General features: G+C 45.5%; 1 protein-coding gene across 1 annotated transcript; it reads right to left on the bottom strand.

Annotated features, from left to right (window-relative positions):
• Window positions 1–6,060: 6,060 nt before the first annotated feature.
• On the bottom strand, window positions 6,061–9,924 carry LOC309840020 (ferritin heavy chain-like; the record flags this gene model as incomplete). Its single annotated transcript, XM_082682029.1, has 3 exons — window positions 6,061–6,707; window positions 7,959–8,100; window positions 9,916–9,924. 3 exons carry the CDS (start codon window positions 9,922–9,924, stop codon window positions 6,061–6,063), a joined length of 798 nt encoding a protein of 265 aa, XP_082538155.1.
• Window positions 9,925–11,239: the final 1,315 nt, after the last annotated feature.

Genomic DNA, 11,239 nt, shown 5'->3' with positions numbered 1-11,239 from the left:
ATTCAATATACAGCATTCTGTTCAAAGTTCAGGGAGGCAAATATCATTATTCCTGATTTACGGATGTGAAAACTGAAGCTCAGAGAAGTTGAGTAACCTATGTTTATACAGCTAGTTCAGAGTGTAGCTGAGATTCGAACTCATGTCTTCTTTATTCCAGTTCCATGTGTCCTTTTCACTACTTGAGGTAAACTGCTACTGTCTCCTGATGCCAGAATGGTAGGGAAGACCCCCTGTACTTGGAGCTGTTCAACGGTTAATCCGATTCCTGGCGGTGAACACATACAACTGAGTGTGAAAGGATAGGTTAGTAAGGGAACAGAGAACAGGCAAAGGCTGAATAGCTCACATTCGGAGGCATGTTGTATTCAGCTAATTCATAAACACTGCACATTGGACCTGCAGGTACGTAAAACTCAATGATTACAACCTCCCGTCTTCAAAAAAGGGAAGGTCAGTGTAGAGGAAGTATATCATATGTGGAATGAATCTGTAAGTCATTTTGGTGTCACGTCACTCCCGTTACTGTCTTACTAGGGGATGGCAGCAGTGTTTTTTACTCGATGTGTGCACGTGTGCAGTTGTTTTCACTGGGAAATAAATCAGCGATGCTATAGTCTTATGACCCTAAGAGAAGTGTATAGGTTTGTAATGCATCTATCACGCAGCCTACAGAGAACTTTGCCCAGGACAATTCAGCCATCAGTTTCATTCTTGTTGTTAACATATACGACATCCATAATGTTATAGTGTAGATCAGGTTTCGTATTTCAGCTCTTCCATTTTTGTTTAAGTGTCCACGATCAATTACTTAATGTCTCTGAATCTCAATTCCTTCTATGAAATAGGGCTAAGACTACCTTATAGATGTATAATAAAGAGGAAATGAGGAAAAATAGATGGACATATTCCCTTATATTCTGTTCAAATGTTACATGGAGATGAGTGAAAGCCAGTTCCATTGCTGTTCATGACAACACTCTTGTAGTAGCTTAAGTTCCACTAGCTCTGCACTGCTCATGGAAGCTATTATGTGTGTATGTGTGTGTTTTGTTTCCACATCTAGACTGCTTTGCTCTTGAGGACAGGGCAAGTGTCTAATAACATTTTTGTATCTCTAGGGCCTTTCATAAGTATTTAATACATGGCGGTTGCTCATAATGATTACAAAGTGTGTGCCTACAACAACAGTATTCAGATCGCCTTTCTTTGTTGTCCACATTCCATTCCATAAACCACCAAAGCTGATGCAGAGATGGAGCTCCTTTAGGCCTGCTCATTCATTCATTCATTCGTTCATTTATTTATTTATTTATTTATTTCCATAGCTCTTTGCAGTGACTATCCTAGAAAAGTTATATCGTTATATTTTGAAGGTATATTATTTTGAAGATAATTATTAAAATTTTAAACTATTTTTACTAGGTATTTTTTCTGCAATTAATGAAAGCTATAGGTGGGAGTGACTTTCATTATGTCATGTGGTTTGACTAATAGCCTTTTACTGCAAGAGTAGTTTATTGAAGACATTTTTTTCCAAAGATGGAAATTCCTATTTAAATAGCTAAAATTAAAGATTCTTAGTAAACACGGTATTTTAAAACTAGCTAACTAACAATTATCAAGTAGTAATTATGTGTCAGATTCTATACTAAGTCCTCTGTGCACATTAAATTATTTAATCCTGATAATACCTCTGTGAGGTAGAATATTGCTGTGATCCACATTTTACAGATAAAGAAACTAAGGCACAGAGAGGTTAAGTAACTTGCCCAAGCTCACACAGCTAACATGGGCAGAGATTCACACATAGGTGATCCAATTCCAGAATCTGCTCCTAGTTTCAAAATTATGCTGCCTCTTACTATACCTTGGTACTAGGTTTTTAAATGAAATGAACTCTGGCTGTCATTATCATTGATGCTGAAACATTATGCATTTATTCCAGTTCTTGGTCTCATTCATAGACCTTAATTAGGATTTTTCCTTTATAATTTGCTTTGCTTCTCTTAGCTGGGAATCCAAAACTTTGTTTTGTTTTGTTTTTCCCAACTTTGCATCAGAATCCATTGCAGGGATGTGGAATGTTCTCATCACAAGAAAAAACTGTGAATATGTGTGGTGACAGATGTTAACTGGGCTTAACTACGGTGATCACTTTGCAGTATATACAAATATCGAGTTATTATCTTGTACACCTGAAACTAATATAATGTTATGCTAATGATACCTCAATAAAAAAGTTTATTGCAGTTACCTTTCTTCATGGGCTGCCTAATTAAAATATTCCACTTTGACAGTTCCTATATTTTAAAGATATGTTTATAAATATACTTATATATTTATCCATCCACATTTTCTGATATTTTCTTGCTATTCTGCCTATGTGAAATTGAAGCTCACAGGTGTCTGTCTCATGGAGACTTGACATTGACGTGCAGTTAGATATGCAGTCAAAAGAGAGCAATTTTAAATTGTTTTCGTCAAGAGTATCTCTTTGCCTGTCTGCCAGTATAGGAATCTGTCTGCTGTGTTCAGTGTTATTTGGCATTTCTATACAATGTGTTAGCCTTTTATAGCCTTGGCTACATACTGCTTTAGAAACGCACTTGTCATATGAATTTAAAAACCAACAGATATGTATGCCTCCCAGACAAAAGATATTTTGAGGATACATGTAAAGCATTTTCATCATAACGTTTGAGTGAGTCCTTTGGTTTCCAGACACTAAAACATTAAACATGTCTGTTCAACTCCAGTTGCCTTTTATTAATCATTATGATGTTTTCAAAAATATTATTTAAAGGTAGCTAATATCTGATTTTAGGTTCCACATATAAGTGATATCATATGACATTTGTCTTTCTCTGTCTGACTTAACTTCACTTAGTATGATAATCTCTAGGTCCATCCGTGTTGCTGCAAATGGCATTATTTCATTCTTTTTTATGGGTGAGTAATAGTCCATTGTATACATATATACCACATCTTCTTGATCCACTCATCTGTTGATGGCCACTTAGGTTGCTTCCATGTCTTGGCTGTTCTAAATAGTGCTGCTATGAACACTGGGGTGCATGTATCTTTACGAATTATAGTTTTGTACAGATATATGCCCAGGAGTGGGATTGCTGGATCATGCTGTAGCTCTATTTTTCGTTTTTTAAGAAACCTCCAGACTGTTTTCCACAGTGGCTGCATCAATGTACATTCCCACCAACAGTGTAGGAGTGTTCCCTTTTCTCCACACCCTCTCCAGCCTTTGTTCTTTGTAGATTGTCTGATGATGCCCATTCTAACTGGTGGGAGGTGAGACCTCATTGTAGTTTTGATTTGCATTTCTCTAAGAATTAGTGATGTTGAGCATCTTTTCATGTGCTTCTTGGCCATCTGTATGTCTTCTTTGGAGAAATGTCTTCTGCCCATTTTTTGATAGGGTTGTTTGTTGTTTTTGTTACTGACTTGTATGAGCTGTTTGTATATTTTGAATATTAAGCCCTTGTCAGTCGCATCATTTGCAAATATTTTCTCCAATGGGGTTGACACTTTTATTATCCCTGTTTTACATATGAGGAAACTGAGGCGCAGAGAAGTGAAATAACATGCCCAAGTTCCCCCAATTTCGTAAGTGGCGAAACTGGAATTTGATCGAGTCACCCTGTGGTGAAGGATCCAAGACACCGAACTGCTTCTCCAAAACAGGAGAGTAAGAAGGATCTTCAGTCAATTTATAGCTGTAAACACTGATGAACAGCTGCTCAGCCTGTGCTTCCTCATATCTAGAGGAGAACAGTTTATATATATATATGTATACATATATATATGTGTATATATATATATATGTATGTATGTATTGAGACTGTATCAGAGAGAGAGCAGGGACCTCAAAGCAGACAGAGAAAGAGTGAAAAAAACAAGTTTGACTAAAAAGAGTAAAGGGGGAAATACCATTCAACACCATTTTCTGGAAACTAAACTCAAAGGACCATAATCCTCATTTTTAAGAAAGTATTGAAGCAGAGTTATAGGGAAATGTAGAAAGAAATTACTCCTTAGCTACACTTGTTCATATTTCAGTAAATGTTAAAACAATCTAGTTAACTCTGAAATGACTCAAGCTACTCATGTGTCTTTGAATATAGGGTACGAAGTCTGAAAATTTCTAACTCTGACCCTTGTAAACTATACATGACACAGAAGAAATTATATGTTTTGAGTATTTTTTCTCAGACCTAGACAACCTTAGGGTTTACATGGGAACAGATTTCATCTGCTCAAATAGAGAATGGACTGAGAGAGGGGAAGAGTTGCAAAAGGGGAACGGAAAAAAACCCAAAAACCAAACATAGAAAAAAAGCAGGTCTGTCGTTTCCTTGGGAAATCCTTTTACTGGGAAATAATTGTCTTTCTACCTATAGTCAAGAAGACAAGGTAATAGGCTAACGCCTCTCCACGTCTAGAAAGGAGAAACCAGAGACCACGCTGAGATTAAGAACAGGCTGATTTTGAGATAATCTCTGAGCAGACACAGGTGGCCACAGTCTGGAATGAGGCAATGGTCCAAGCGGGACCAGCAGCTCTCTAGGTGTTGCAGTGTCTCATCCCATCCTCTGAGTGCTGGCTGCTCTGGGTTTGGGGCCGCCTGTGCCATCATCTCTCTACTTCCTTTCTGGTGAGCTTCTATCTACTCCGTGACCTCAACCCATCTATGTATATATAGGCTAATATGTCCCATATGTATTTTTCCAAACCTGACATCCCCCCTGAGCTCCAGATTCATTTTTCTGGCTACCTGCATGACAGTTCCACTTGGGTATCTAATAGGCACCTCAGATTTTACATCACATGCCTTCCCAGCTCCTCGAGTCCCCCTGCAAATACGCCCAGCTTAATAAATAGCACGACCAGCAGCCAGGGTGTTCAGATCCAAACTTGAGCCTAGATTATTTTTGTCCTTTCCCATTCCTCACCTCTGGTCCATAAAGCAGATCCTGTAGACTCATCCAGTTCATCTGCAATTTGTCTGCATCTCTTCATTTCCTCTACCAACACGCAGTTCAAGCCACCATTGTCTCTCTGGGCCTGCTACAGTGAACTCTTAACTGGCCGTTCAGCTTCAACTCTCCTCATCCTCTACATTCTTCACAGCAGCCAGAGTCAGAGTAACGTGGCTTAACATTCAGAGAGCTTTATTCTACTTGATATTCAATATCACAAACTGACCTTCAGCCGGGACCTTATATTTTTCAGTCCTTCTTTTGAGGTAATTTGGGGTTTGGGGTACCATGTTACCTTAATGGAAGAAAGAGTACAGTAAAAAAAACCTACATTTGCATGTGTTGTAAGGGCAATATGCATGTCCAGCATGGTGACGAGGGAGTCACCCCTGTGTTTGTGTGCAGGGCAGCCTGAGGCTCAGTTACCATTATCACTGTTGCTCAGGGTGAGCTTGTCAAAGAGGGACCCTGCCAAGCTGGCTTCTGGGGTCTCCATCTTGCTTCCCAGAATCAACAGACACTAACATTTACATATTTTAGTAAACTCGAAGCTTTCAGGTAAAGTTTTAAGGACCCTTTATTTTAATCCCTGTCCCACCCCATTCCCTTCATTTTTCCTCCGGAAGCCACACTACTGTGATTTTTATACCGCGTTTTTATACTCCTGCTATTCGCAGGCACCCGCATTCAGCAGCGCCTCACCTCACCACCCCCCATATACCCACATTGTTTATAAGGGGAAGATGGATTTTGCACTTTCCGGCGCCCCATGGAATGCCTTCTCCCTCCCTCTGTGGAGATCCTGAGCGGCATGTGGGTGGGGCATGGGTGGGTGGAGAGCCTCCTGGATACCTGTTTTAAAAAGTGAGCGATTTGCACACAGGAACCAAGGAGAGACCTTTATTTCTTTAGGAACCAAATAACTTTATTGGAAGAAGTGGCAAAACTGGAAGAAAAAAACTTAAGTGAACTTCTAATGCCAGGGCACTATTGCCGTGTGCATGGCAGGCATGGAGACCAGCGCTCTGGTCACCCTGTGGCTCTGGGGAAGTCCAGTCCACGCTCAGTTCTTGTCACTGTCGCCCAGGGTGAGCTTGTCAAAGAGGGACCCTGCCAGGTCGACGTCCGGGGCCCCCATCATGCTCAGGGTGGTGACATGACCCTCCAGCTCGCTGATGAACGCCACCTGCTGGCTGAGGTAGTGAGTTGCCAGGAAGCGGTGCAGGTTGGGGTCCCTCTTGTCGATGGCCAGCTGGTGCAGGTGGCGCAGGCTGCGATTCACGAACTTCTCCAGGAACAAGGTGCACTTCATGGCCTTGAGGCCGCTCTTCCACTCGATACTGACTGGTCTCCTGATGTCTTGGAAGTGGATGCGGCTCCCGCGCTGGTTCTGCAGGCGCATCAGGCGCCGGGCCCAACCGCTGTGCTGGAGGGAGCGGCGCACGAAGAACCAGCTGAAGTGCTTCAAGGCCACGTCGTAGCGGTCGAGGTAAACGGCCGTGGTCAGGCACATTAAGGAGGCGTGGAACTCCAGGTTGAAATGGCTGTTGATGGCGGCCTCGCAGTCGGGGTGGTAGCTCTGGCGCACCTGCGAGGGCGGCGCGGGCAGCGTGGCGGACGGCAAGGGCATCGTGGCGGGCGTGAAGGCCAAGGTGAAGGTGAAGCCGCGGGGCCTGCGGTAGCTGCCTCGGAGCGAAGAGCGCGGCCGCTCTGGGGTGGACCGGAAATGGCGTTCGTTATGGGAGTCAGGCGGTGGGCTCGCGGTCCCGTTACCGGAAGAGGTCGCGTGGCGTTGGCGGGGCAGGAACGCTGCACTCACGTTCCATCACAGCCTGGGTGAGGCAGGGTGACTTTGACCTGCGCACCTGGTATCTATTACGTTTTTAACGTTGCAAAAATATTTCGGTTTCCAAGGGCTTTCTCTTGTTCTCCAGTTGCGCCCTCTTCTAGCACGCTGTTCTCATTTTATAAACCCATTGTCTTCCTTAAAATTCTGAGAATATGAATTTGTAAGTTTTGGTAATGTTCTCTTCCGTTTCCTGTATTATAGTTGTTTTCTTCTCCAGAAATAGTTCTGTTTGTTCATCATGATCTTCTCTTTCACTTTCCTCAAGTATCTGGCAACCATTTGTCCATTCGTATTTGGGAGTAAAGGAGTCATGTGATCAGCCAAGGTAACTGGCATGGATCTGATCTACAGTTGGGACGCCATTTCACTAACAGTCTTCTGCTGTGAATGGAGGGGCTCAGTGTGTCAGTTAGGGAGTCTTTTCTATTTGGGGTACATGGTGTGGAGCTTGTAGGTAAGATAGGGACCATCCCAAGTGCCCAAAGCTTGGCATTTTCTGACATTAGAAGACTTTTGTGTATCTCTTCTGTAATAGATCGTGTCGTTCTCTTTTGTTTCTTCCTCTTCTGCTGAGCGGGTCTGCGGTTATCTCAAACCTGTTGTCATATGGGTTCCCTTCCTGAGCCTTTGAATGACACAAGGAGACTATCACCCCATCGCCTGCAGCACCACTGTGCACTGGATCTTGGTAAGAACAAAAAATAAAAATGTACTGTCTTAGGCCAGCAAGACTTGGGATATTTGTGACAGCAGTGAGCCTATCCTGACTAGTTACCCAAGGGAAGTTCTGGCTGACTACGGGTTATAAGCCATTGTAAGCTTATAGCATTTCCTCTTGGTGGAAATGCAGTTGCAAAAGTTAAAAAGTCTAGATAGAGCCGAATCATCATGCTCTTCTTTCTTTTGCTAAATTCATCAATAATATGTATCAGTCCTGCTCCCTTTTTCCCTCATGGAGAGTGGAATGAAAAATCCCTCAAAGACCCATGAAGCACAAGGAGTAAGTTTTTCCGTTTCCCTCAGTGCTGGGGAAGAAACCCAGGCTGGTCCTCAGGTGGCCGGCCTTAAGCCGACAACAGGAGGCGTAAGGGGTGGGAGTGGGACTGGCTGACCCCTGAACCAGTCAGCTGTGGTGAGGGAGATGTGGGTCACGTAGGAACGGGGGACGGCCCCGGAACCACATAACCGGAGGATGTGTTTGTGTGGGGCAGCTCCCCCGAAGAGGAGGATACTGGTCCAGAGCTGGCAGCGGAGCTAGGGAGATGGTCCAGGGATTGTACCAGTTAGCCTTCCCGATTGGAGTGTGAGGGCTGGAGGCTGGAGGGAGTCCCAGACCTGTGTGTGTCCTCTCCACCACACAGCACGCCGGGCGCTGAGCACCTCATTCCCTGAGCAGTTCTTCGCCTTTGGAAAAGAGTAGAGAGAGAGAAAGGAGCAACAACAGTGGGCTCAGAAAGGCCTGGAACAACGAGTTCGAGCCATCTGTGGGGGTGGAAAATGGCTTCAGCTCCCAAACGCAGCCTCGGGAGGCCCTGGGGCAGCGCTCTCCACGAAGGGCAGGGTTCGGGAGCCTGGCCGCAGTGAGCACCGGCTAACCAAGGGGACCAGGGCGCCATTCCCAGGGAAAGATTTGATGAGTCCTCACCAGACCCGGTGATTCCCTGCCTTCTCACTAATCCTCGTGATTCTGTGAGGGAGAATTGTTTTTATGATCTCCCACACGAGGAAACTGAAGTCTGCGATATAAACTTCTTGAGCAAGATGATGTGGAACCTGGAGTAAAGTCAGATCTGACTCTCAGCTACACCCCTGGTGACCTCAGTCAATAAAATGGGGTATACACAGGACACTGTCATGTGGTTTCTTGAGGCCTCTCCCAGGTTTCCATAATGAGAGAACAAAGAGGTGCAGACAAACAGCTGTTCTGCTTCTGTAGCCGCTCAGTTACCCGCCTGCCCCCCTTCTCGGCACAGTCCTAACCTTCAGCAAGGCCAGGTTTCCCGTACGCGGCCATACAGGACAGTCTCTTCTTGCTCAGCGTCTACTAGGAAAGAAGTTTAAATTTTTGAAAATTTGTGGAGGACCACAGTTTGAGATGGAACAAAACTTTTCCTCAGCAGGCCGCCAAGCCCCTGACCATGGCTGGACGAGGGCGTTGAAGTTGGGCATCACTCCTGTCATGTGCCTCCTGGCCAACGCCTCCAGCTGGGTTGTTCTTGATTTACATTCTGCTGGTCTAATTGATAGGTGACATCTCCTCTGAAGTTTGTGATCTCTCATCCTCTTTCAATGGGGGTAATCAATATTTCATCCTAGGGTTAGAACAGAGACTTGGCCTGCCTTTCCACGTAGACTAAAATCAGTTTTCTAGAGAATTATTTAGCACCTCTCTCCCAAACTCCTGTCCCTTGGTCGATTCTCCAAATAACCATTGACACGTGTGTATGCTTCTTCCCAACCAGACTGTACTTGGTGATGTCTTGTGAAGATCACCACCCGTCTCCCTCTCTCCACAGTTTGATGCATGTAAATCCCCCCAAATTGCTTACTGGTTCTGTGTACCTGTTTGGTGTAAGTAAACCACACTTCTCAAATGTGGACGGTAAATCTTCACACCTGAGTTTTTAATCTGGGGTAGGGGTGGGGCTGACATGTCCGAAAACCACCCATGTTCTGCACTTAGTGGCCAGCAATGGACTCAGACCCATTTCTTGGAGAAACGAGTGCAAAGAGCGATGAGGATCATCCCTGGTCCTCCGTGCATTTCTCACCGTTACTTTATGATTGAGCACGTGTTGTTCAAAAATCCAGTACCTCAGTTGTACTTCTTCATGCAGAAGGAGTTCAAATGATTCCTCTGTCACGTGTGGCCAGAGACTGTGACTCTCTTGTGGAGAGTTGTAGTCTAGCTCTGGTCCTGTGGTTACTGACTGCTATCAAAGGATCCATTTGACCCAAGGAGGGGTGAGGAAGAACCCCTCCAGGAGGAAGGTAAACAACAGAAGTCTTGGGGGTGGGCTCAGCCTCTCAGTAGTGATGCTATCCTCCAGAAATGCCTGGGGCACTCACCTGGGCCATACTGCTTGAGGCAGCCCTCACAGACATTTCCCCTTTGGGAGCCAGTATTGTGATTAGACCCGCCCTCCCCCCCACCCCCCACCCCCGCCACCTTGCGGTTCTTATTATGATTGCAAGACACACTTCAGTAACAGCCATCAGAGAACTTCGAAGAAAAAACATGATTTATTACTCACAGGTCCTGGAGGACACATGGCATGCGTGGAGGCACGCAGCGAGGTCATGGGTAGAAAGAGTACGTGTGCAGGCCTGGGCTTCTTTGACTGGGGTCTAGCACGGGATGCCTAGGGGTTCACAGGTTCAGACTTTATTGGTGAATTTAAAACATGAGCGGGAATTACAATGCCAGAAGGGAAAAACAAGTGGTCAGGTGGTCAGTTCCCTCAGTCGACCAGAGATCTCCGAAACAAAGGAGGCTTCTGGGGCGGGGCCGCCTGGCTCTTCCTCTAGTCCTGTAGCCGGCAGTGTGTTTATTCAAGATAGCTGTCTTTGATGTGGGTGCCTAGGCAATGCGAAGCTTCAGGTCAGGCACTTGCATTACAATAAAAAAAAATAAAAAGAAATACTAACTCAGCTGCTTACAGTAGAATCCCCCCTGTGATGCTGAAGCATCTGAGTTAGTGGTGAGGACGTTAACACCCTTCAGTCGCTTGTAGGCGGGGAGCTGTCTGGTTTGGAGCGCACATTGTGGCCTGCTTCCGTGGGGAAATATGATACAGCGCTGTCCTGCTGTCGGCGGGGGACAAACTCACAGTCTGGCGAGCCTCTTGGTATAGGGTAGGGTCAGCCAGCAAGGACCTAGCAAGTTCTGCAAAATCATATCATAGTAGGTCATCCCCCAATGCCATCGGGGCACTGCGTTTACTCCACTGTTTCTGGAAAGTCTTAGTCTCCATGGCAGCGTTCCGCAATATAAACTGGGAAGTCGGGCCATCTGGGTGAGCAGCTAGGTCTCCAGCTGGTGCCACGGCCCTGGGGTGTCATCTCTGGTATAGGACGCATAGGCATCTCCAGTGGCGAGCTCTTGGGCTGGGGCGGTATTGTCTGGAATGGTATCCTCTCCAGCAGTGAGTCTGTCTCACTCAGGGGTGAGGTCCTCTGGAGTGGTGGCCACCCAGGGGCGGGTGCATCCTCCCATGTGGCTGTGCAGTTGGGGTATTGATCATGGGCTGGGCATAGGCTAGCCTGATATAACTTAGAGGCTTCCCCGAGGACCGAGCTGCACGTCTGGTGCCTGCTGCTAGTGGAACAAATGGTTAAGAGCTCTCTGGGGTCATCAAGGGCACCTCTAGCAACAGAGTGGGATGCTGTCCTT

The sequence above is a fragment of the Grampus griseus genome (genome assembly GCF_964374135.1).
Source record: "Grampus griseus genome assembly, chromosome: X".
Classification (NCBI taxonomy): domain Eukaryota; kingdom Metazoa; phylum Chordata; class Mammalia; order Artiodactyla; family Delphinidae; genus Grampus; species Grampus griseus.
Note: the sequence above shows the minus strand (reverse complement) of the source record. Positions and strands in the feature narration are given on the sequence as shown.